At 41.6% G+C, this 27,907-nt stretch overlaps 1 protein-coding gene across 1 annotated transcript in view; it reads right to left on the bottom strand.

Moving 5' to 3' along the window:
• Positions 1 to 27,907, bottom strand: part of Ints7 (integrator complex subunit 7) — a 52,988-nt gene that overhangs the window by 20,492 nt on the left and 4,589 nt on the right. Inside the window, exons 2-8 of the mRNA XM_021199293.2 lie at positions 24,678 to 24,807; positions 23,855 to 24,001; positions 20,251 to 20,388; positions 12,249 to 12,295; positions 10,173 to 10,372; positions 9,490 to 9,612; positions 1,863 to 1,980 (exon numbers count right to left, since the gene is read on the bottom strand). Coding sequence (XP_021054952.1) covers positions 1,863 to 1,980; positions 9,490 to 9,612; positions 10,173 to 10,372; positions 12,249 to 12,295; positions 20,251 to 20,388; positions 23,855 to 24,001; positions 24,678 to 24,807 — 903 coding nt within the window. The remainder of the gene's footprint in view (positions 1 to 1,862; positions 1,981 to 9,489; positions 9,613 to 10,172; positions 10,373 to 12,248; positions 12,296 to 20,250; positions 20,389 to 23,854; positions 24,002 to 24,677; positions 24,808 to 27,907) is intronic.

Raw genomic sequence — 27,907 nt, 5'->3', positions numbered from 1 at the left:
AAAAAACAAAAACAAACAAACAAACAAAAAACCCAGTACAAAGGCATTCAGTAGCCCACCCTCACTCACGGCATAGACTCGTCAATTACACAGCACTCTTCTGTAGTACCTCTTAAAACTCAGATTTCCAAAGCTGTGACATAAGTCCTGTGTTGTGGATATTTTCGTTTATAGGAGAGAAGCTCTTGGTTCTAAATGTGTGAGCCTCATGGAGAATCAGAGCTTGGCCTTTCTTATTCCTCTTATGACTGCTGTCCAGTCCAACCTGTCTCTCCTACCGGAGGACCTTCAGTATGAAGTCAACACGGTTGAAAATTACATCAGCCATGAGCCAAGACAGTTCCAGACAGTGTAAGCTATATAACCATTTACTGATTCCTGGTAAGATGTGACAATACCAGTCAGGTAAAATTCTTGTTTTAAGATGGATAAAATATTACAAAGCTGAAACTACATGGCCAATTCTTCTTTCAGAATTGTGGAAAATGAACTCCTAGGGTGTAGCCATTCTTTTTCTTCTTCCTGTGATGTTTTATAACTTGATATTTTCCCCCTATTAAGATTTACTATGGGCTGGAGAGATGGCTCAGCAGTTAAGAGCACTGACTGCTCTTCTGAAGGTCCTGAGTTCAAACCCCAGCAACCACATGGTGGCTTACAACCATCCGTAATGAGATCTGGCGCCCTCTTCTGGAGTGTCAGAAGACAGCTACAGTGTACTTACATATAATAAATAAATACATTAAAAAAAAAAAACTGTGAAAGCAGAATCCATGATTTTAAAAAAAAAAAAGAAAGAAANAAAGAAAGAAAGAAAGAGATTTACTATTAGAAAACTTGTTGGGGAAGGAGCAGAAAAACCCAAAAGAAACAGAAATTTCTCCAAATCTCACAAACCAGTATAAACTTATTGCTTTTTGAAATATTCTTTGAGTAACTTTATCTTGTTGCAACTTCATAACTGTAACTTTGCTATTGTTATGAATTGCAATGTAAGTATCTCATATGTGACCCCCCCCACCCCCAAATAGGTTGTGACCCAGAGGTTGAGAACCACACTGTTCTACACTATGAAAAGAGTGACCTTTGACTATCCAGTTCTGGCCAAGGCTCTAGAGAACTGCAGTCATGAGCAACCTCTGGAGACACCAGAACTATCATCAGAATGCAATTCAAACTACTGAATGATGAACAAGAGCAAAGAAAACAGTCAGTTATAAGACACAAAATGTTGCACACCTCATTATATAAAATAGGTAACAAATAGCAAGTGGCTCACAGGATTACTAGAAAGACTGCAACACTAAATATGGAAGGAAAGGCCAAAGAACAGCTAAGATCAAAGCCCCCAAACCCATCTACTAAACACACTGTGGCCTCATTACTGGTTCTAGGTCACAGTGCACACACACCACAGGGACCAGCTGTGACATACAGTCTCCGTGGCAGTGCTTTCCTGAGACTGAATGTCTCACAGTCACTGTTCTATCGGCACAATGCATCATCTCCCACTTCTTATTTGTGGCGCCCAAGTCAGTCTGTCACAGCAACCATTAGTCCAGCCCACATATGGACACCCACAGCAATGGAGACTAACATCAAGAGGGCAACAGAGACGTCATGCTTTCTAGTTCCTATCGGGACATGTGGCAGGGAATTCACCCAATAAACTCATGCCATGTGGTCATGAGAAGAACAAATAAATGTACATTAGAGTTATTTAATTCAAATTAAGTGATAGGAAAAGGAAGTAACAGAAATGCAACAAAACTTTCATTAAAAACAAAAACCAAAAAAAACTTTAGCCTTAAGTCTACTGGACAAGCAAGCTCGTCCCCAGGAATTACGTATCTTTGCCTTACCTGGAACTACACTGAAGTAATGTTTAATGGCAATGGTTCCTGACAGCGTGGAAAGGACAGACAACATCCCGAGTTTCAAGCTGTCATAAGGAGTATGCAGTGCACACTCACAGAGTGCCTGAAATGCAGAGAGATAGACATAGAATACATCAAAACATATACACTTCTATACTATCCAGTTTATATGTTTATTAGCTTAAAAAAAAACCCAAAACTTTAAGAAATTTTTTCAATGATAAAAACAAAACAGGTCACATTATCAGAGTTCTTAAAGGAGCCTATAAAGACATAGCCACATGTACTGTGGTGTCCTAGAACAGAAAAAAGGGCATGGGTAAAAACCAAAGCAACCCAGAGAAAACACAGTGTGGCAGCAAGGACTTTCTTACTACATTTTCCCAATGTCGAGGCTCAAACTCAGAGTCCAGCACACTTTTTTTTTTTTTTTTTTTTTTAAAGATTATTTTATTCATATGAGTACACTGTAGTTGTCTTCGGACATACAAGAAGAGGGCACCGGATCCCCATTACAGATGGTTGTGAGGCACCCTGTGGGTGCTGGGATTTGAACTCAGGATCTCTAGAAGAACAGTCAGTGCTCTTAACCACTGAGCGACCTCTCCAGCTCTCAGCATAACTTTAGTGTACTGAGTTCTGACTCCTGCCCCATCCTGGCCTCTCATAACAAATGTGGAGAACTAATGTGAACTACCAATGAAGGGGTGCTGGGTATGAGTGTTATCTCTCAATAATTTAGTACATGGGAAACTTGCTGGCCTCTGGCTGTTAGGTCACTGCGCCATTGACAGCAGCAGCCAGAGGGACTAAACACGATACAGGTCTTGTTTTTCACTGCAGTGAACTTGGAGCATGTGCTCAGAGCACAATAACTCTACTTCATTCTGGGACAGAACAACTGTCTTGATGAATTAAACTTATTAACAGAAAAAATTAAAATAAAACTAAAATTAAAATTTGGGAAATCATAAATATAGTCAGATCCCAATAAAACCATTAACAGGATTTAGGGAGAGATGTGATTTAGAACATCTATTTACAAATATTATATTATTTTTTGGATACAAGTTGTTCTACACAGTCCTGGCTATTATAGATCTCACTAGGTAGACCAGGGTGGCTTTGAACTCAGAGATCTGCCTGCTTCTGCATCCTGAGTTCTGGGATTAAAGACATGGGCCACCACACCTGGCATGGAATTTCTTTTTTCTTTTTTTAGTCCAGAAAAGTTCAGGCAAGAAATAGACAAGTTACAAATATGTACCAGGCTTTTAAAATTGCTAATGGCATTTCAAATTGTATGAGTCGCTTAATAAACTCAAAAAACCCCAACTAGATAAAATAAAATTAAATCTGTCTTTTTTCTTATGGTTAATAAAAAATACAACTCTAAAAAGTATTAAAATTCAGTATGATGCCAACTGACAGAATCGTATCGCATAAGATCAGCAACTAGCCAGGAAGCACATACAAGTTTCCCCGCTAACAAGCAAAATCAAATAAAATCGGTATAGACACACTTTATAAGAACCTATTAAATTCAGGTATTTAAAACCTCCCACAGTTTTCAAATTAAAGGTATTAAATACATATTATTACTGGACCCACCTGATCCCTCTGTTAGAAACTGGTGTTCACAAAGTGACTGTGATAAACTGTTACAGGTACTGGAAATGATGCTAACTCCCCCAGTGAGATGGAACTCAAAGGAACCACTGTAAAGTCAGGAAGAGCACATCACTGTCTGCTATCTGGAATGTTCTCCAAGATGAACTGTTATGTGACCAAAGCTTTTGAGTGCACATAGAATATTCTCATTTTTACAGGGAAAGGCAGGCACGCACTCCTTACATGTGGATAGAGACATTTTCGTATTTATAGTCATCACTTGAGGAAGCACAAAGAAATGTGTGCTTCACTCACTGTCCAGCTTGAACACTGAGAAATTATTATCCTTGTGAATCTATTTTGAATCAAAAGAAAAACTCCCTGAAACAGCTACATCATGAGCAGCAGTTGTTGCAAGAATGGGCACAGGAGCAGGAAGACAGAGCAGGCAGCTGTTAGTGGGAGAGGGACACAGTCTGAGGTGAGCACACAACAGGGGTGGGCGTCTGTATTCCAGGCAGAAGGATGAAAGCTGTGTCCTAAGGCTGAGCCACACCACAACTAGAAACAGCTTTTTCCAGTAAGTAACAGTCTCAGGGTTCCCAGTGTGATCAAATATCCTGCATCCACAGTCTATGTAACAGAATCACCAGGCTTGCAAGGCAGTGGAGTTTATGCACAGAGTCACCTTTTCAGTCCCATACAACACAATTAGAGAGCAGAAAACAAGTTGGGTATTATCAGCAGTTGGAGAGAGACTGGTTATAGACACTGAGGAAGTTTTAGGGTGAAGAAAATGTCCTATATTTCAGCCTGTGGCAGTAGTTAGAGAAACAAGTGTATAAAAAGCCATCAAACTGAACCCAGAAAGCTTCTATAAATAAGTTATACAATAAGTCTTTTCAAAATGCATTTCAAATTAATGGCGATGATAACATTATACATCACAATTTATGGAATATAGCCAATCTGTGAAATAGGAAATTAATAGCTTTAAGAGTTTTCATTAAGCAGGAAAGAAAACACTTGAAAAGTACCAAAAAAACCAACCAACCAAATCCCAGTAAGTGCAGACTGCAAGGAGCACTGGGGGTGTGTGCTGAATCCAACCCCAGCACCATCAAAACAAACCAACCAGAAAGGAAGCAGGCATTGGAGAGCACACAGAGAGAGACCTACAATATCAAGAGTACAGCAAATGTACTGTAAACTGAAACATCATGAGTGCTGCACACCCCAGCCTCCAGCCAGCAGAGGTGGGGAAAAGACTATATGTACACCAAGGCAGGGTTCAAGCAACTTCCGCAGCACTTCAGCTTCAGCTGCCTTTATTCTCCTCTTTATTTTGGGGGATTGCCCAATTTATCCACCTCCACCCTCTGCACTCGTCTATCATTCTTCATCATCCAATCAGCATTCAGCACGCTCTGTACACGAGCCATGCACGCAGACAGGGTGCACGTTGATAGGCCAGTGACTAAATATCATGCTGTATGATGCTATGCGTCAGGTCAGGCAGTCTGCACATGATCATTCAGGTGCGCATGATTAGGTTCTTGGTAAACAAGCAGGGATCACGGGGCTTGGGAATGAGCCAGGGTGCCAGCTTGGCTGCCGGGCGGCCGCACCCACTTCCCACATCTCCCCCTTTTTGTTTAATTAAAATGGCTCCGGGATTGCATCTGTCTTAGGTTGCACTCATTCATGTTATATCCTTACCTGTAATAGGCATGGTGAACTCACTTTCACCAGCCTGTCTTAGGTTGGTATGTACATGTGAAAGTCTTACCCATCATAGATTAATGATCCAGTCTACTGAGCCAAACATGGGGCGAATTACCTGACTCTATAGCCGCCATAGCTTGAATCAACAACTGTTTATCGGCCTGCACCCATCTGCGCATGTGTATCATCCACCACAGCATACCAACACATACAGCACACAGCAAAAATGCCCAGAAGGCCATCCATCCCCAATCCTTGAGGAAGCTGAAGGTCCCCTGGATCATCTTCAACCACTGCTGAGCGGTGGCCACACAGATGTTATTCACTGCAACAATGGATGCCTGTAATTCTTTCATCTTTCTATTGAAATCACGACTCCAATTTCCTAATAGCATGGATCCAAATTCATGGGACAAATTAGCTGTACGAGAAAAATTCTGATACTGCACAGAGGTTACACAAATTCCTGACATATGGGTTACACATTACACAAAGACTAATTGCTCCAGAATATCTATCTGCCCTTGGAGCAAATCCACTCTGATTTACTAATAAGATCCCAGTTTTCAGCTGAGAGTTAACAAGGAAGCTGAGCCAGCTGCTTTGATTTAAGTGGGAATGAGGGCAGCTGGCTCAAACATGGGTCTGGGTCCCACAACAATGGTTTATTGAAGCACCATTTTCTACTAAGTCTTACCCCAAGCTAAGCAGGCTTATGGTTACACTGGAAAGNAACACTGTCTGGAATATTCTCCTTGAAAGCTGAGGAAGTGACATGCAGCAAAGGTGATTGATAGGTAGATAGATAGATAGATAGATAGATGTCACAGTGAAGGCAGCTTGGGGGCCNTAGGTAGTTACTGACTCTTTGTTGCCCTTGCTGATCTTGAAACACTGGGAAGGCACCAACTTCGTGAGGCAGATTTTGCCATACTGAAGCATGGTGGCTGCGCTTTCCTTCACTTCCTCTTTCCCCTTTATAGGGAGGAGGTGAGGGCAAGGGAGGTGCCAAGGGTTCAGGCAGCCTTCCTTGCCTAAAACTCAACTTAGATATTATGCCAGTCACTTCATCTTCACTGTCAGATGATTCATCTGAACTTCCCTCCTCACTCTCTTGTTCTTTAGTCTCTTTTTTTTTTTTTTTGCTGGCTTCTCGTTTGCATTTTTCTGCTTCTGCTGTATGACACTATGCATCAGGCGGACAGCACATGATCATTCAGATGCGCATGATCAGGTTCTTGGTAAACAAGCAGGGATCAAGGGGCTTGGCAATGAGCCAGGGTGCCGTCTTGGTTGCTGTGCGCCCGCAGCCGCACCTGCTTCCTGCACATGAGCTTAAAGAAAGATGACTCTCATGTCAAGAACATCCAACTGATTCAAAGAGGCAGACAATGTCACTGTGATGACCACAATAACGGGAAGAAAGTCTCAGACTCAGTATAGCATGCTAGCTGTGCCCTCAGGAAACAGAAAACTTCTGTGACTGTTCCTAAGTGCTACAGACCAGGAAGAGAAAAAGCACCCAGTTCATTTTATTATGATGTCGTAGCTCCAATTCTAAAATCTACTAAAGTTCAGAAAGGAAAGGTCCAAAGTTACCTTACCATCATGTAGCTTTTTAGACAACCTTAAAAGCACATTTGCCAGACATCACACACAGCTGCTTTCAAATCTATCAACTCCCAGCAACCCTCTGCCTCTGAGCACACTGAGTGTTCCTGCTCCTACAAACCTCTTCTCTCTCACTCTTATCCACAGTTACTATTCTTTCCCATCTCAAATAAACAAACAGAGGTGAGGAGATGCTTAAAGGTTAAAGATACTTGCCACCAATCCTGAAGAGTGGAGTTCAATCCCTGGCAGCCTCATGATTGAAGGAGAGAACCAAGTCCCATAAGTCACTTACTAGCCTCTGACTGCCACATGTGCACACACAACCCCATCCACCCAAATAGACAAATAAATGTGAAAATAACTGAGTACGTCACAAAGTGTTTTTCAGTTGGTACCACCTGCCAACCTGCGACCTATGTCAGGACATTACCCTGTCTTCCTCCCACTCCTGTGTGAAGGAGGCAGAACCAACCACTTGTACACGGCAGTGTCATCCAATCCAGAACTCTGCCCTTGTAATCTGCTCCTTTCCCAGCCAGCTCCATCAGTCTGAAGCAAGGCTCCTTTCCCAGGCCCCTGACAGCAAGCAGCTGAACCATCCACATCACGTTGAGCATGAGGCTGACTACACTCTTCTTCTCAGTCAACAGGCCAGAGCAACAGGATCTCATGGCTGACTGTAATCTATTAATTATTCATTGTAAAGACCTTCCACATAAAACCATAGTCAGACCCAAGGCCCATACATTTCAATGACCATTCAGTTAGGACAGACATTCTGAAGCTGAGAAGCTTCATGTAATTATGCATTTATCCACCCACAGATCCGTGACAGAGATAAGGCTAGGAAGATTGGCTTAACAATCTCTCTCACAACTCAAGTGTCCAGAGCTGCTCCTATCTGCTCTTCAGCTGGTATCCCTCACTCTACCGTTCTGTCACGTTCTCTCCCCAGCACTCATCCGGGCCTGAGGCTTTACACACCTCTACACACTGGTGACTCTAAAATCTGTAACATCAGCCCTCTGGTCTCTAGACATAGCCTTTTCTCCCATACAGTGTTTTCTGGATACAGCCCAGCGTGGTTGCAAACTGTGTAGCCAACGCTAATCCACCTGCCTCCTACCTGGAATTGTAGGTATACGCCACATATAAGCATTCTCCTTGAGTTTTTTTTTTTTTCTTTTCTTTTAATGTTTGATAATTTCATATGTATACACAATACATTATAAACATATGCAGCTATTACCCTCTAATATACACAATACAGTGTGAACATGCTCAGCTGTTACCCTCTCCTGTACACGATACAGTATGAGGATGCTCACCCATTACCCTCTCGTGTACACAATGCAGTGTGAGGATGCTCACCCATTACCCTCTCTCGTGTACAAAGTGCAGTATGAGGATGCTCACCCGTTACCCTCTAATGTACACAATGCAGTATGAGGATGCTCACCTGTTACCCTCTCATGTACACAATGCAATGTGAGGAGGCTCACCTATTACCCTCTGTGTATACAATACAGTATGAGGATGCTAACCCGTTACCCTCTCCTGTACACAGTACTGTATGAACACTCTCCTGTCACCCTCTCGTATGCCCACCTATCCCTTCTGATCCCTTCTCTAACTTGTCTTCTTCCCACTTTCACATCCTATTATTTGTGCAGCTCTTGTTCAAGGAACCAAGGCTGTTGCGTTCATGGTCACGTTATATCCAGAATAGACCAAACTCCTTCTTCCCTTCAGGAAAATAGACTCCAGATTATGAATTCTTAATGGCAACTCCACTAATGAATTCTAATGGCAAAAATTTCAGACCAGTGGTTCTCAACCTTCCTAACATTGCGACCCTTTGAATACATTTCCACATGTTATGGTGATCTCCAAGCAAATGATTATTATTATTTTATTTTTTTTTTTTTCAAGACAGGGCTTCTCTGTATAGCCCTGGTTGTCCTGGAACTCACTCTGTAGACCAGGCTGGCCTCGAACTCAGAAATCCACCTGCCCCTGACTCCCAAGTGCTGGGATTAAAGGCATGAGCCACCACCACCTGGCTGCATATAATTATTTTTATTATTCTTGATAACTGTATTTTTGCTATTGCTATGTATGAATCATATTGTAGAAGTCTATATTTTCTAATGGTCTTAGGTGAACCCTATGAAAAGGTGTTCGACCTGCAAAGGAGTCATGACCCACAGGTTGAGAACTACTGTCTTAGAGCTACCTTTATTTTTTTTCCTTTTTTAAAAACACATGTATCTCGGGGTGGGAGGAGGTAGGGGCTACAGTGATGATCAGTAGTTGAGAGTAACCTGCAGAGGACTGTGTTTGGTTCTGAACACTGGGTGGCTCACAACTTCCTTCAAGTCCAGCTTTAGAAGGATCTGGTGCCTCCTGGCCTTGAATGTCATCTGCACTTGTGGGAACACATCACATTCAGATGTCAACTAAGCAAGACAGCCATCTGATGACAGAGGAACTAAATGCTACATGGCAAGACCAAGCTTTACAGGGGTGTCACTCTGGTTTGAGTTCATCTCTGGGGGGTTTTAGTTGCCTCACTGTGAAGTATTAAAGGCAGAAATTTCATCTGAACCATGCCACACTGGCTTAGGTAATTTAGCATTTCTTTTTCTTAAGTAATATGTACCTGAATATTCTCCTTACTCCACGTGTGTGGTGTCTTACTAGCAAGCAGCTTCAGATCCTGAACAGCAAGTCTCTTCACAGCTTTCCTGGGGTCATTCTTCAAATACTGCAGCAGAAGCTGAATCTACAGAGACAGCAAAGTCATTCTGTGAATGGTACCGTCCCTGAAACTGTCAACAGAGGCCAGTGCTGCCCTACTTAGGGAGACTCTTAGAATACAGAATGGACTCCATGTAGCGCAGAGCTCTCACTGACAGCTACAGACTCAGGCTTGGACCTTTCTCCTTATACACAAACGGTACCACATAACTTGCCGGATTCCAGCAGAGGACCTGGCAGTTATGGTACCGTATCATTTCTTTCCTACCTACCAACAACATATCCTTCTACATATTCCCTAATGCCTTTGTCCTCCAGGGAGGGAGGGAGGAAGGGAGGGAGGGAGGGAGGGAGGGAGGGAGGGAGGGAGAGAGAGAGAATGTGTAAAAGAGAGGGAGAAAGGGAGGGAGGGAGGGAGGGAGGGAGGGAGGGAGGGAGAGAGAGAGAATGTGTAAAAGAGAAAGCCAACTGACCCTTGTCAAAGACTCCTTAACATTATTAAGACTTAGGGGTTGTTTCTTAGTTTCATCACAAACTAGGTATGTACATTTATAAAGAATAAGCGGTTAAAGGAAATGGAATCACCTGCTTGGGTGTGTCAACCAAAGAGGAGGCTGCCAGCAGAGTGAAAGTGTGCAGAGTCACGATGACCATCCGGGTGGAGGGGTAGGAGGTGACCAGCTGCTGCAGGAGCTGGCGGGCGCTGGAGGCCAGGAGGGCATCGTGGTGCATGTGCTGCAGGATGGGGATCAGCTTCAGCTTCAGCTCCACTGGTGTAGCTAAGCCTGAACAACAAGTGTCAGGTGTCTCACCATCACTTAGCTCAGATTGTTTTTAATTAAAAAATAAGAAAGGTGTAATTTAAAGATTTATTTATTTATTATATGTAAGTACACTGTAGCTGTCTTCAGACACTCCAGAAGAGGGCGTCAGATCTTGTTACAGATGGTTGTAAGCCACCATGTGGTTGCTGGGATTTGAACTCCGGACCTTCGGAAGAGCAGTCGGGTGCTCTTACCCACTGAGCCATCTCACCAGCCCGAAAGGTGTAATTTAATTAGCAAAGTTTCACTTACAATTTGTATTATATACTATAATGGCTGTAGCATTAAAGATAATTATACCAGAACTAACCAACAAATTCAGTAGATTTATCAGAATAGCCCTGGCTGGCCTGGAACTTGCTATAGACCAGGTTGGTCTTGAAATCATAGAGCTCTGCCAGCCTTTGCCTCCCAAGCACTGGGATCAAAGGCGTGCACCACCATGTCCAGCACACTGCTTTTAAAAGGCACAGTAGGGGCCAGTGAGATGGTTCTGCAGCTTCCTTCCAGACGGCTAGAAAAGCTCCTGGGAGCTTGGGATATGTTCGTCCATAGCATGTGTTGCCTATCCTTTTCTAAATGGTTCCTTTATAAAATGCCCCTTAGATTATCTTAACAAAAGATGGTGTCATATGTAACACAGCAGGCATTTAATAAATACCCGCTCAGGGGGCTGGAAAGATGTCTCAACTGTTATGAGCAGTGATTGCCCTTCTAGATGACCTGGGCTTGCTGTCCACTATCCACATCATGGCTCACAACCTTCTCTACTTCCAGCTCCATAGGATCTCACACCCTCTCACATTCCTGGGCATCAGGCATGCACATGGTGCATAGACACACATGCAGGCAAAACGCGCTTACGATTACAAACCACCACCACCACCAAAAACTAGTAACACAAAAACCTGCTCAGTGAATCGGTGATTTTCTTCATAATGTCACAAAGCTAGCCTCACAGGAACACCATTTTTGGTGAAAGAAAGAAAGAAAGAAAGAAAGAAAGAAAGAAAGAAAGAAAGAAAGAAAGAAAGAAAGAAAGAAAGAAAGAAAGAAGTAAAAGAGAGCAGGCTAAAATTGCACTTGTCTCTTGTTCTGAGTGAGCAAATGCTCTTTACATTTAAATTACATAAAAAATATCCTAAAGAAATCCGTACTCTAGAGAGGCAAACAGCACAGGGCTTAAAAGCCGAACTCTCAAGACTGAATGGCTGGAGTCCACCTCATTTGTACATCACCCAGCTGCACAGCACAGCAAGGCCTTCTCAGAGGGCAGAGGGAGCAGTGTTCCCAGAGAGCTGCACCAGGCTGAAACCAGAGCTGCCTGTTACAGACACTATGAGGATAACATGGGGTCATGGTGCACGACTGGGGCCTGATCTTAGTTGCAAGGGGAAAGTCCTGGATGGATGCTACCAGATAGACCTGCAGAGCTTGTACTGGTACTGCTGCCCTCTCTGAAGGCCACGTCCTTTCCTTCCTTGACGTCACTTCATTAGGGCTCTGTCATCAACTCGGGTAAAGCACAAGTCCTCCTGCCCTCCTCCATGTCACCCATGCTTAGGACTCTCCCTGCCAGTCTCTCAGCAGCACTTGCTACATCCTGTCTGCATCTGTCTACAGCTCACTAGACTAGAGCTTAGGTTACATGACAGTAAGGGTCTTGCTTTATTTCTATACCCTAAACACCTCAGGAATTTTTGGCATACAGAACATACTTTGTATTGTTTTAAATAATGACTAGCACACAGTATATACCTAATAATCAGGAGCAAACATTATTAACAAGACTCCTAGTAAGTAAACCTCTTCACATTATCAAATAAAACATACATACCTTGAATCATTTCACTGATTTTGTTACAGATCCCCACAGCAAAATCCCTTTAGAAAGAGAAAATTAAAACAATTGGCAAAAAAATTGAAAAAAACCACAGAATTAAATGTGATTAGGGTAGGTTTGAGTTTTTTGTTTGTTTGGTTTTTGTTTTGTTTTAGTTCTTGTTTTTTTGAGACAGGGTTTCTTTGTATAGCCTTCACTGTCCTGGAACTAACTGTATAGACCAGCCCGGCTTCAAACTCACAGAGATCCAACTGCCTCTGCTTCCCAAGTAATGGAATTTAAGGTGTGTGCCACCACTGCCAGACTGCGATTAAGTTTTATAAGTGAAAAGAACACACTTATAGCAGCATCAATACTCCAAATTACAACCAAGACTTTGCAGGCTCTGGCAGCTTTTCCAGGCTCGCCTGAGGGAAAGATGCTGACCAGTGCGCCTGCTGCTTCAGCCTGAGTCTTAGCAAGAACCAAGGTCCCTACTCCACACATGCCTGAGGAGGCCCCGTAACACAAGCTCTGACTATATGGACAACAGATAGGCCCTAGCACAGAAGTATATGAGATGCAAGCAAATACAGACTGACTCTTCATTTCTCAAACTGCCTATAAGAAGCTGTTCCAAGACACAGCTTTTTGATTCTAACAAAAACATCACCCGATACCAAAAAAACTTAATAACATGAACATCTAGAATAAAATGCCATCTTCATGAATTCAGCTATGCTTGCTTCCAAAGACCACACCTGGACTTACTGACTCTGTCCCCTCATAGAAAGGAGGAACTCAGAGGGCCATGGCATGCTTACCTGAGTATCCAGCCACCACTCCCAATCAGTCATATGCAAGTCTGTCCCAATTGCATGTGGCCTTGGGAGGGGCTACAGTACATGTGGGGAGAAGACTAGGGGAAGGGGACTCCATCTGAAGGTATGGGGAAGCCATTATACAAGCTGGATGAAGACTTTTCAGTGTGGTCCCAAAGGTGCTACACACTCCTGTCAATAAGCCCTTACTCACCCAGGCTCTGTGAGGAAGTGCAGTGAGCTCAATGGCTCCTCAAAATTACAATACTTCAGCTGTTAGCTCTCCGGGGACCCTCCAGGACCTGCAGGAACTGCCTAGCCCTTAAGGGAGAACTTCTCTCTGCATGAGCACACCTTGCCTTGCTTTGCAGTAAAACTGAAAAATTTCTCAAACTATTATTTGTGCAATACCTTCTTGTAAAAAGAAGAAAGAAAATGCATTTTTTGCTATCCTTCAGGGAAGATCATTGCTTTGAAAGAGAAAGACTTGTTTTCTCAGACTGTGGTTATGTAAAATGAAAAGATGGAATTCCTGACTCAGTCTAAAGAATTACAAAGCTCCAAGGAGGAAAAACAAAGAATGTGACCACACGATTCCTTGACTGTACAGACGTTAATTTATTGTTTTCCTTGTAAAGACACTAACTTCCCATCTTACTCAACAACTCTTTCACAAAGAACTAAGATGCCAATGACATTTCAACTACTATTTTGAGACTATGAACCCGAATTCAAAGAGTAGGGCTGAGTATTTTAGCAACAGACAGCTGTGCTCCTTAAGAACAGCTCAGTGGTTGAAAACACTGGCTCCTATTGCACAAGACCCAGGTTTGGTTCCCAGGACCCATCCAGCAGCTTACAACCACCTATATCTCCAATTGCAGGGAATCCAATGATCTCTTCTGGCCTCTGTGGGCTTCAGGCACATATGTTCACATAGAATCAGTCAGGGTTAATTGGCACAGTGCCCTAGCTGAGCGAGAACACACTTGCTGCACCGACTGCAGTCCATGAAGAGTTCAAGCACTGCCTGTGTCTGACTGCAGTGAGGGGTTTGCAACCTTCCAGAACCAGTACCACCTAATTACAGAATGTTTTCTTTTACATGAACTCTTAACAACCAACACATTTTGTGCTAAGATTTGCTTCAGTCTCATGGCTTATACAGGTACAATGGCATTGGCAGCATCCATCCATCCACCCACCCTTCCACCCATTCATCCATCCATCCATCCATCTATCCACCCACCCACCCATCCATCCATCCATCCATCCATCCATCCATCCATCCATCCATCACGTTTGGTGAAAGGACAGAGTAACAATCTGGATGAGGTAGCAAGAATCAAGGCAATGCCAGCAACTGTCCCAGGTCATGTGTTCTTCATTATTGTAAACTCATATTAAAGAGAGAACATTAAAGAATATTGTATGTAATATTCTTAGCAAAACTGAAACTACTCATTGTATTAAATTTAAAAAACACATAGTGGTTGGTATACTTTAGACACACACAGCACCAGTCCAAATGTTTGGGTTAAGATATAAATGGCATGCTTTCCTGGGACACAGATACTCAGACTTCCCTACTTGCCAAAGAGTTTTCTTGGAAGAGGAGTTAAAGTCAGCTGATAACATTAGGCAAATTACTGAGAATCTTTTATGACAAGTACAGTACTTTAGCTGTCAGCAAAAATTACAATTACAGAAAACATACTTTTTACCATGAGCATGAAAGTTTAACACTTAAAAGTCTTTCTGACTAAAATGGTGTGGTGCTCTCACACGCAGGTGGAACATTTACAAGATCTGAGTAATACAAGCGAACCAGTGCTTCCTAAGAGACCAACTGACAAGGTATTAAAGCATTCATGCACCTAAGACAGTTTTATACACATCCCTTCTTTCCACCACTACTTGTGGGAGATTGGATTTTCTTTACACACTTTAGTCAAAATAATGTTAGTGAGGAAGTAGATGAATGAAAATTTAGCTAGGCCTTGAAGATCTTTGAAAAAAATGTTTTAGGCCACTTCTCTCACAAAATAATTTGTTTTTGGAAAATAAATTTTACACTAAAATATTTTGAATTTTTTATTTTTAAAATTAGTATACATTTAAAAAATTTGCTCCTAAATTTCTAATAAAGTAAGTATCTACCAACACATTTATTTAAGGGTGTAAAGGTAGGCCAGACATGGCATCATGCACCTGCAGTCCCAGTAATTGGGAACTAAGGCAGGAGGATTTCAAGTTTGAGGCCAGCCTAAGCTACACAGAGAGATGTTGTCTGAGAGCCTCTCTCTCTTGACAGAAGAACTATGAAGGTGCTTCTTCAGCACTCAGCTTTGGCCATTAGCCATCTCTCTGGAGAGTCCTCGCCCATCCACTGTGGCCACTTCAACAGCACTAGGTAATGTTATTTGTGCTAAGAGAGCTTTGACTTTGTTGTTGTCACTAGTATTTAGAATAGTATCTAGACATGTTGGATTGGTGGAACATGGTCCAAGAATGGAGTCCTATGAGGAGAATTCTGAGTGCCTATAGGAACACTCCAAGACAACAAGACAAGTGTCTTGTGACTTTTTTCTTCGAGTGTTTTCATGTTGCTCTCAGGTGTAGCTGAGTTTACTTTAAGTTACTCACTATGGCTTGTTGATGTTATGCAATTAAATGTCTAACTATCCTTTATATGCCTCTATAGAAAAATATGCTTTTGCCACATATGGCTTGAACTCATAAGAACTTTACTCAGGTGACCTTTCTTAACCCTCGGGTTAGGTATAAACTGTTTGATGCTCTGAATAGAGTTGGCTAGTGCATGAGGCTCTAGTTCTTACTTATGAGCTACTTTCTCTCAGGACTCACTGCCTCAAAGGCAATGACAGTGGATATTCAGCAACTACATCAAACCCTGTAGAACAATTCCAAAGTTTAAGAATCTAGTCTAAGCTCTATGGGCCTAAAGATGCAGAGCAGGAGTCTTCTCACTTTTTTTAAAAAATTTTCGGTCTAATAATAAATTCTTGGTCTCACTAAAGAAAGTCATCTGATGTTCTAGTTGTGCAACCCCATACAGTCTGTGTCATACCAAGCCTGACAGCCCAGAGCAGACATTCCTCCAATACAGCCATGGGTTGGTGCCACTGGACAGCTGCCCCTTTCTAACGAAGCAGGATTCTTTTTAGTTAATGTCTGGAAGAGGACACCACTCTATGTTCACCTCACCCCTGTCGCACCTGGAGCTGGCCAGAACAATCTCTTCTACAATACACCATCTTAACTCTTTCAAAGCAAGCAAGATGCAGCCACAGCAGCACAAAGGCAGAATTGATTAAATACGTTCTTCTTCCTTGTTTTTTTTTGTTTTGTTTTGTTTTTTTCTTTTTCTTTTTCTTTTTGGAGATAGGGTCCCACTATGTAGCACTAGCTGGCCTTAAACTCTCAGAGATCCACCTGCCTCTGTCTCCTGAGTGCTGGGATTAATTGGATGTACCAGTAAGCCTGACTAAATAAAATCTTAAATTGCATTTGGCCAGTTACTTTGATTTAAGCAAGACGTAGAACTGAAAATAACAGAAACCCACTAATGTTGGTGGAGACACATGATATCAAGTCAAGGAAAGATAAAAATTATGTATATACTTTGATACATAAGTGCTTCAGGCTTTCCTATTAATCCCGTACTACACAACGCAAACACAAGTATATATATATTACTGAAAAATAATGTTGTATATCAGTTTCCTCTAAACTTAAACAGTCTAAGACTCATAAAGTGAACTGGAGAGATGGCTCAGCGGTTAAGAGCACTGAGGTCCTCAGTTCAATTCTCAGCAACCACATGATGGCTCACAACCATTTGTAATGGGATCTGATGCCCTCTTCTGGTGTGTCTGAAGACAGCGACAGTGTACTTACATACATAAAATAAATAAATCTTTTTTTTTTTTTTTAAAGACTCATAAAGTAAACCAAACTTACAAAGCTCAGGAGGTACACAACTGACAAGTACTCGGAAGTTCCTGAAACTCACAAGCTACCTTTATATCACAGCTATATAAACAGAACCTGTAAGATCTCCTACTGGCTCCAGAACAGGATGCTCCAGGGATGTAGCTTTCCTAAATCATCACTCATGCTGGGGTGGGCATTTTGGTTGATAAGAGCTAGCTGTGAGTCACCTATAAGCAATCCCTCACTCATCCTCCTGTAGGCAACTCCAATAAACTACTCAGTGAAATATTTTTCATCTGTTAGCAGTGTCCAATCTGGGGTGAATAAATGTTTGTCCAAGTCTCCACAGGAAATGTTACACAATAGGTAATATATTAACATAGTTTCTACATGAACTCTGTGTTGCTGGGAATCAAATCCAGGACCTTGTAGATGCTAGACAAGGACTGTACAACTGAGCTACATCTCCAGTGTCACACTATTAATGGGCATGTTACTTGTCATCAGTTCCAAAAAACGAATAAGCAGTTTGTTATATGCACTATCATTTCCCAGATGGAACAGAAATTCCACAGCTAAAATAAAATCAGCTTCAGAGACTAAAGATGATCCTCATACATAAATTTAATCACGAAATTATCTACTTATACAAATGGAGAAACTGAATGCAGAAAACTGCTTTTGGAGCCATTGGATTACAGTCATCCTGACAGTGTTAGTCAGATGATACTGTTCACAGCATAGTCCCTATGCAACACAAGTTCTCTGTGTATGATTACCTCACACTCAGTAACAGCAGCAACAACAACAACAAAACAACAGCCACAAAAGCTGGGAATGGGGATGGTTCAGTAGTCAAATTGTTTGCTGCTCTTCTAAAAGTACTGAGTGTGGGTCCCAGTACCTACATAGAACAGCTCATTACGACCTGAACTCTCAACTCAAGGTAGGTCTACCCTTCTTTTGCCCTCTGCAAATACACACACACACACACACACACACAAAATATTTTCCATTACTGCCACACTTACAATTTTGAGCAGTAAAGTTTAAAACTGTATGTTTACTACTCTCAACTTTTCCAATGAGCAATCCTAGAATTTTTAAGTTATGATAGGAATATATGAAGAGAATCTATATATAATTCAGGTTGGAATAAAATTGGGGATTTCGAATTTTATCAAACTTTGCACAGGTGCTTAAGCAAATTATTAATTATTCATTATTCTGAATATTAAATTAAAACTCTCCCAGCAGGTCATATGCTCAGTACTATATGGGACATTTATATCAAATCCCACAAGGCTTGGGTAAAGAGGAAGAGACAAGAAGAATGTAAGAGGCAGAGAACAGGAAGTGGTGTGGAGTGCTATCTGGACATGGCATGAGCACCTCATTCCTGAGCTCAGGCAGCCAAGGACACCTGCACAGACCTACACACGTCACGCCCTCTGTATTCTACTGTGGACAGGAGAGGGGCTCGAGAGTCATACCCTCGCTGAGGAGTTAATGGAGGGTGCTCATACTCAGGAACACTAGTCAAGTTACTAAAAGACTAAAAGAGGGAGTAAAAATGGGAAAGAGACTTCCTGAGAACCTGGGGGAAGTGGGAAGACTAGAGCCAGGCATGATCAGATACACTATATACATTTCTAAAGCTAAGAATAATTTTTTTTTTAAAAGAACAGACAGTTGAAAGAAAACTTTGTTATTATCAGGAGTTGCCAATTCCATAAAAGCAAATGTTTACCGTATAAATAACAGCACAATCAGCACCCCTGAATGTATCAGTGTACCTTGTTCATCCATAGTTAAGTTCTCAGAAATGAGTCTCACTGGTCAAAGGGAAGCACATGTTTATTGCCATCTGTATATATTACCAAAAATGGTCTCCAGAAATCAGTTAGTTTGGGTCATCAGTCTGGGATGTCTTTTTTTTTTTTTATTACAAATAAGTTCAACATGATATTACTACTGTAGTCAACATATTATTTTAAAATTTATGGGGCTGGGCTGAGTGTAGTGACTGGCACCTTTAATCCCAGCACCTGGAAGGCAGAGACAGGAGGATCTCTGCCAGCCTAAACTACAGAGTGAGTTTCAGGACAGCCAGAGCACAGTGAGACCCTGTCTCAGAAAGCAACATAAAATTATAGAGCTAGAGAGATGATTCAGTGGTGCAGAGCACTTACTGCTCTTACAGAAGAATCTAGTTCCGTTCTTGCCATCCACATCAAAAGGTTCAAACTGCCTGTAAGTTCAGCTCCAGGGCATCTGCTGCCCTCTTCCTGGCTCCACAGGGAATCACATGCATATCATATACACATACATAAATAGAGATAATAAATAAATACTATCTAACTGGTGAAATAGCTCAATTGGTAACTGTCTAGTTGAGGACCTGAGTTCAATTCCCAAAACGCACACTTAGAAAGAGCCAGTTATGGTATACCTGCAGTGCCAGGGCAGGGTATCCAAGCACAGTCCAAGAATGGAGTTATGTGAGGGGAATTCTGAGTGCTTGCTCTTGGAATGTGTTTTATGTTCCTCCCAAGAGTAGCAGGTAGGAGTGAGTTTACTTCAGCTGTTGTTAGTCATATGCCTTGGTCAAAAAAACATGTGTTTACTACATGTGTCTAGTCCTTGTGGTTGACCACCTTACTCATTTGAGTCTTCCTTTTTTTAAAAAATTATTTTATTAGATATTTTCTTCATTTACATTTCAAATGCTATCCCGAATGTCCCCTATACCCTCCCCCCACCCTGCTCCCCTACCCACTCACCCCCACTTCTTGGCCCTGGCATTCCCCTGTATGGGGCATATAAAGTTTGCAAGACCAAGGGGCCTCTCACCTGAATCTTCCTAACCATCATTCATGCACTTATACATGTATGTATGTACACACACACACCTACGATCCTGAATAGGCCAAAGTCATTTTTTTTTAAGTTACTATCTTTGCCAACTGTGCCAAAGACAATAAGATCATGGACGTGTTTATGGAAGGCTATTCAGTATTCACATCAAAGCTACCAAGGCAGCTTCCCCAAACCAGGCAATAAGGTCCTTGTGTTTTGGGGATCAACATTTGTATATTCTTCCCCAAAATTTTGTACAACTTCTTGGAAAATACAAGTCATTATTTACACCTTTCTATATACTTTAGTGACTATAGATACTAAGTTATCTATTTCAAAAATTTCCTCAGGAGCCAAATTACTAAAAGGCCTATGCTTACTTTGACTGTGCAGAGAAGTTTGCGGCTGCAAAAACAGCAGCTTCAACTTCTACATTGTCATGGGAATCCAAACTCTGGCGGATACTGTGATGGGCATTCTTCCTCTCAGGGATGATTGATGCCAAACTTCCCAACATCCTGCAGAAACAGAGAAACACAAGCATAGAAAAATACATAACTCAAAATCAGGACAGGAAAAGGAAGGCAAGCTAGATTATCAACCCAAAAAGTTTAGGTCACTCTATAAATTTCAGGTTAAGAATGCTTAACTTTAGGAATCTAGCAGTGACTCAAACCTAAGCATATCCGTATGCTTAAGTATATCAGAAATATTAAAATAGCTCACATAGCAAAAGCTAAATTCCCTTCTCTCCTACCTGCCTCTCTCTTCCTTCCTTCAGCCTGGGGGCTGAACTCAGGGCTTTTATACATGTCAGTCGTGTGAGCTACATCCTGTTCTCTCGTTACCCTGCCTCTGACACATAAAGGTATATTTGTAAAAAATCATCATCAAGTACAGGTCAGGAGTCAAGAGCCTGAAAAGAACTTTGAATTATTAAAGCAACCCAATATCAATGCTGCATAAAGAAGTCTACTTCAACAAAGTGCTAGGAATACAACCTACCTGTTAGTAAGCAGAATCACAAAGCACAGAGCTTCCACCTCCCCCTCCAGACATCAATAACTACTGGCATATGCTTTTCTAATCTACCATATTAAGAGAAGATTTCCCCAGAGGTGGAGAATGCCCCCTGCAGCTCATAATCAGCATCTGCAACAGTAAGGAAAATAAAGCCTAGAAAATACAGGGCCAGACACACACAGCTCAGTGAGATCCCTGTCATCTCACCAACTCTGTCAACCTGAGTTCAGTCTCTGGGACCCATAGAGCCAAAGAAAGAACTGAATCCCCAAATGTGTCTTCTGTGAGAGAGCTCATGCACACATGCATGCATTCGTGTGTGTGACGCTAACACCACCACGTCCCTGTAGCAGCCTAGGCAGGAGTAACCTCTAACCTGACACACCTCACCTTGTTACTTTACAGAGACAAAATTCACCACACACGGCAGTTGACTTCCTCATAACAGGAGAGGCGGCCAGGCATGGTAGTGCACGCCTTCAATCCCAGCACTGTTAAGGCAGAGGCAGGATCTCTAAGAGCTGAATTCAGTCTATAAAATGTGACCCTATCTCAAAAAACAAAGAAACATCATAATATGGATCTTTTAATTTATATTAACTTTCATAAGAAAAACGTGAAACTAATTATTTCTCAAAATAAATAATAAATTATTATTAATCTAATACTCTACCAGAAAGGATCAGAGTAGGCTCACTGTAACACAACCTAGTCAGCAGTTTTTTTACTATTGGTTCAATTTAGAAACAATTCCTTAGTGCTTCTTATTTTAAGTAGTACTGTTAAAGATTGCAAGGCAATAGTTTATCTTTAAAATATATCTCTTTTAAAACTTACTAGAAATTCCCAATTTTACTGGCAGCAACAGTTCTTAAGGCCCAACTGCTGTAACTCAGTAATACAGGCTATACATGGAATGAAACACTGAAGTATGAAGTATACCTTGTCGAAATATTCAAACTACCTCCAAATGATGTGAATAATACATTTTTTAAAATTCTAGGGCTGGTGAGATGGCTCAGCGGGTAAGAGCACCTGACTGCTCTTCTGAAGGTCCTGAGTTCAAATCCCAGCAACCACATGGTGACTCACAACCATCCGAAACGAGATATATGACTCCCTCTTCTGGTGTGTCTGAAGACAGCTACAGTATACTTACATATAATAAATAATCTTTAAAAAAAAAAATTCTATTATTCTCTTAGTTGCTTCTGATAACAACTCAAGTAATGCATGCTTGTGAAAGCAATTCAGACGGAGTGCCTAACTCAGTAACCCCTCCCAAAATAGTCACTGTTGACGAGATTTCTTGAGACCTTTTCTGTTTGTGTTTGGTTTCTTGTTTTTTGAGACAGGGTTTCTCTGTGTAGCCCTGGCTGTCCTGGAACTCACTCTGTAGACCAGGCTGGACTAGAACTCAGAAATCTGCCTGCCTCTGCCTCCCAAGTGCTGGGATTAAAGGCGTGTGCCACCATGCCCAGCTTGAGACATTTTCTGAACCTCCAATACTGTACTCACTGACAGGAATCGGCTAGCGTAGATGCCATCACTTGCTACTCTTACAAAGATCCTGGGCTCAGTTCCTATCATCCACTTAGCAGCTCACAATTCCTGTGAGGACTGGACGCCCTCTTCTGGCCTGCAAGGGTACTAGGCATGCAAGTGGTGTATATACATACATACAAGCACTCACACATACACATAAAACCCCAAAATCTTTTTTAGCACTATCACTTTCTGTTCTAATATAAGCGTATCTTTCTTTTACACAATATTCTATCAATTAACTACTGAGACGCAATCTTCTTCAACTTTTTCTTTTTTGGAAAGATAGGGTCTCTTGGAGTTTGCTGTAGCTCAGGCTGTCCTCAAACTACAGAGATCCTTCTGCCTCTGCCTCCTCAGTGCTGAGACTACGTGTCTGAGTTTTAAATTCCCAGTAGGTTATTGTCTCCACCCTCCCAGTCCTTCTCTGGTTTTGTAGTGTTGAGGTTATTGCCTCAATTAAGCAAGGTCGGATAGTCTTGTTTTCTTTTTTTCCGAGACAAGATTTCTCTGTGTAGCCCTGGATGTTCTAGAACTCACTCTGTAGATCTTGTTGGCCTCTGCCTCCTGAGTGCTGGGATTAAATTCGTGCATCACCACTGCCAGGCTAGATGGTTCTAAAGGTTACAATCAATGCCATCTTTGCATCTCATACAGTTCAGGCTGGTTTTAAAGTTACTGTGTAGCCAAAATGACCTTGAGCCTCTGGTCGCCTGGCCCCATCTTCCCACATGCTGGGATTACAGATGTGCACCATCACACCCAGTATCACACAGTGCTGGGAACTAAACCCAAAACATCAACAGTGCTAGGACAGCACTTTTACCTGCATTCCTTAGCCCCAAGAACTGACTTTAAAATATAAAATGATATTCAACTTAACCAAAAGGCAGAAGGATGACAAAGAAACTAATTTTGAACCTATGCTGGACCCAGAAAAAAGTAAACCCAGGGAAGCAGATTTCCTGAGTCTTCTAGCTAAAAAGAGGACTATACAAGCAGGAAAATCCAGAACGGAGACCAATAATTTAATTATCTGAGTTTCAAAACTGTCCCTTCAATTATACAGGTAATTATACAAACAGAAGTGAAAGAAGAGTTCAGTGGCATGGACATGGACTCCCAAGTTCTTGGGAGGCCAACATAGAAAAAAGATTCCCCAAGTTCAATGCCAACCTGGGAAACTTTAAAGGGAGCCAAGGATACATTGTACTGAAATCCACCTAGCTCTTACAAGGTGGGATGCTTGAAACACAAGCAAAGCAATTAACAACCAAAACAGCATTACAGATGTTAACGTAATTTACAAATGAGGATGGTTACCATATTCTTGCAGTCATAGTAAAAAACAAATCCTTTTAGGTACATAATGACATTTTAACCAGTCTTGTGTTGAATCATGCAGTGACACAGTACCGGAGAGTGATGGCTCTCGCCACAGGGTCATTACTATGAATCACTGAGAAAACCCTCTTCACAAATTCGTCCACGTTTAGAATCTTCTCCAGGTGCTTTTCACTTTGTTGGGTCACTTTGAGAACACACAGCCTCAGGAAGTTGTTTCTAGAAAAGAAAAAAAAAAAAAAAAACACAGAAAGGAATTTCTCACTCTAGGAAGAGTGCACATACATAACTTGGGTCAGACCAGTACTTTTCCTGATACCTCTGTCTGTCTCACCACTAAGAACCACTCAACTCCGTATATGGTGGATCCTGAGCAAAAGCAGGTGTAAAGCCTGTAGCCCTGCTGAAAGGAGCCTAAAGGCCTGACACAAGAAACAGCTCCAGGACAGAATCAACCTCTGCAGTCATTCCATGGCCACAGCCAGTGAGTCAGGTGATCTTCCTCCCCCCAACTTAGAAAAGAGTGAGGAACATACACATATCAAAGACTGTACCTACGTGGATCTTGGTTACAAGTCACTAAATGAAATCAGGAATTTCTAAAAACAATCTGTAAAAGACCCTACAGTTTTACAAAATACATATACAGTAGCAGAATAAGGTTGTTCTGACTTAATTTATCTTGTTCCATAAAGAAAAAATTATGCTCTGAACCTTTTCATTTTTTCTAAAAATGTCATTAAATCTCATATTAAAGTATGGTACAAAGCATTATGCATTCACCGAGAGTAACTGAGTGGCAAGAAGTCCTAATAGATCAGAAGAAAAGAGACAGTATAAAACAGGCATACAAGTAACCTGTCCTTTAGGATGCTGAGGCATTAAGTACACTTACCCAACTCTGAAAACATCAGCTAACTTTAGGAATGCTGAATTGATGAGGATAGGGAATGGGTACTTCTGGAAAAGCCTGGGAAAGCGCACGACTGCCTCACACTGCTCCCCAAGTTTGCCAGACCTCAGACCTATTGAAAAGAGCACAGGAGGAACTAATTACAGATGTGTCAAATACTGACAGAAGGAGCTACTTACAGAAATGTCAAATACTAACTTATTATACAGGAGGACAGGAGCAGGTTTTCAACAAGTAAAAGAAGCATTGTTCAAAACTAATGACTCCTGGTCAAAACTAAAAATGGAAGGCTGGGCAAGATGGCACATGCTCTAACCCCAACACAGGCAAGGAGACTGCAGTTCGAAACAAAACCAAAACAAAAAAACAGCTGACAAAAATAAATGAAAATGGCATGTACATTAGTTACTTGGAGGCAGGGCATGGATGGTGGCATACACCTGCAACTGCACCACATGGGAAAAGGCAGAGATCAAGGCCATCCTCAGCTAAATACTAAGCTTGCAGCCAGCCTGGGTCACTTAAGGCTATCTCAAAACAAAGCAAAGCACAATACCGTAATATAAAACTACCTCAAAAGCAAAACACAATAGCCACCAAACAAATAAGTAAATGCCTTAGAAATTTCATAAACATTCACTTTAAAGTTTTTTTTTTCTTTTTTCTTCTTCTTCTTTTTTTTTTTTTTTTTTTTTTTGAGACAGGGTTTCTCTTTATTGCCCTGGCAGTCCTGGGACTCACTTTGTAGACCAGGCTGGCCTTGAACTCAGAAATTCGCCTACCTCTGCTTCCCGAGTGCTGGGATTAAAGGTGTGCACCACCATGCCCGGTGGAAATCAAAATTTTAACATTGATTCTGGAAAGACTAAAAACACCTAACTAAAAGATGACCCTCAACCCTTAGCCTGCATTATATATAGATGTTAAGAGCTTTAATTTTAAAATTCTTGAGACTTTATTTATTTGCTATAACACACACACACACACACACACGCACACACACATTTTGCTTCTAGATATAAATGTGTACCTTGTGCTTGAAAGGCCTGTAGATGCCACAAGAAGGCATTGAATCACCTCACACTGAAGACTACGAGCTGCCATGTAGGTGCTGAGAACTGAACCAGGATCCCCTGAAAGAGCAGCCAGTGTCCTTAACTGCTGAGCCATCTCTCCAACCCCATAAACTGTTTTCAAACAATATAAATCTCAGGCACATGTGTTGGAATGTCTCATCTGAAATCAGCAAAAACTACTTGGTTAATTATGTAGTTAATCTCTTAAACATTTTTAAGACTATAGACTTCTTGGGTTTTGTTTAATTGTTGAGACTCAGTTTTGCTTTTCAGCACCGCCTATTCTGGCACTCACTATGCAGACCTGGCTTCTTTGAAACTCACTATGAATGATCTCAAATTGGGGGTGACTACCATGTCTGCCTTCCAGGCTCTGTGGTTACAGGATGCGTCACCACACCTGGCATTTAAGCCTGCTAAACTTCTAAGAATACCTAACACCACATTGCCAAAGTAACTAGATGAGAGCAACTTCTGTTACTAAGAAACGAGATGCTACAGTAAGCTCTGTCATTTAGGACCTATGCAGCTGACGTTGCTGCTGCCACAGGAACTGTGAGCATCCCTGAGTTCTTCATCTCCAGCTGCTAAATCAAAGCATGTGTCTTACTGGCAGGATTTAGTAAGTCAGATGCTACTCTTAAAAGACAAGCTAGAGAATTTTTTTGCCTCCACCTTCATGAGAAGGGGCTCATAAGAACTACTCCTCAAATAAACATTCGAGACACTAAGTAACCACGAATGCAACCAATATCTACAAAAAGCACCACTAACAATGCATTACCATGAAAGAGCATCTTAGACAATTATTGTACATTTTTCTTTAGCTGAGATGAACATGGCTCAAAATTGAATCACTAACATGTATACATCTCATATATTCATTTTTTTAAGGTGCTTGTGTTGTAACAGGGACTAAAAAAAAAATTCCACGTATCACCACACAGGGCTAGAATACAGCTCAATTGCACAGCAGCAGAACACCAGGAATGAGACCCTTTGTTCAAGCCTCAGCACCACAAAGAACTAGAGCAAGTATAACTACACAATAGAAGGCAACCCACAACCCACAGCTTAAGAAACAGTTAACAAAGGTCACTTCACATTTAGAAGGCAGAAATGGCAATCTCTGACATAATTACTAAATATCCTTCCTCAAAACTTCAGAAACCACTGCAAATGAACAAGCTGACATATAATGCAGACTGTACACGAGAAAATACTGGTTTAAAACAAATAAGAACTGAGACTATTTAATAATTCCCATTGTAAATCATAAGACAACAGCTCACAGTCATACATAAAAGTAAGGCCATGGTTTCAGTAAGTGGATTTCTGTTTAGTTTATCTGACCTTGTCCATCAGGGTCACCAACCAAACTGCAGAGTCCATGCTCCCTAATTCAGCTTCAATGTGGTAAACTAGTTGCTGAATCTAGGTTCTACATAACTTTAAAGGTTCACTTACCAATGCTGGCAGACTAAATGTAATCTGGTAATAAATACACTCAGGAAAAAAAAAAGTCTGAATCCATACGGCCCATGTATCTATCTACTACCCTTAAAACCACCAGTAGTGACGTGGAGTCAGTCACCTAGTGCACACCCAACCCAGTGGCTAAGGCCATTCTCTCAGAAGAGCTGTGGAGTAAGCCCCCACTTTCCCTAACGACCAATTACATTCGTGTACACATGGGTAGTACAACAATTTTCATCACCAGGAGAATTAAGATGGTGGATAATAACAACGCTGGGAAATCCTAGTGTGTGGATTCTGTCCTGACTCTCACCCAGTTCTCAAGAGTTTAATTAGCACACCACGATCAGGCTTTTCCTACAGCATTAGGTTCACCAGCTTCCACTCATGTGCAGCAAGAAAGGGAATGAGTCACCTTCCCCACTGTAGTGGCTATTCCTGGTTGTCAACTTGACTATATTTGAAATGAACTACAATCCAGAATTGGAAGGCTCACCAGTGAATCTAATCTGGAGTCTGAGAGATAGAAGTTTCTGATCTGGATCTTGGTGTGGAGATCTTGAGACACAGTGGTAATTGAATCCAGAAGATTAAGACAGGGAGATCTCCAAGTCCAAGGTCATCTGGGATTAAAGGTGTGGTGGCACACACCTTTAATCT

The sequence above is a fragment of the Mus pahari genome, chromosome 5 (genome assembly GCF_900095145.1).
Source record: "Mus pahari chromosome 5, PAHARI_EIJ_v1.1, whole genome shotgun sequence".
NCBI classification, from domain to species: domain Eukaryota; kingdom Metazoa; phylum Chordata; class Mammalia; order Rodentia; family Muridae; genus Mus; species Mus pahari.
This window is presented reverse-complemented; position numbering and strand designations above follow the sequence as displayed.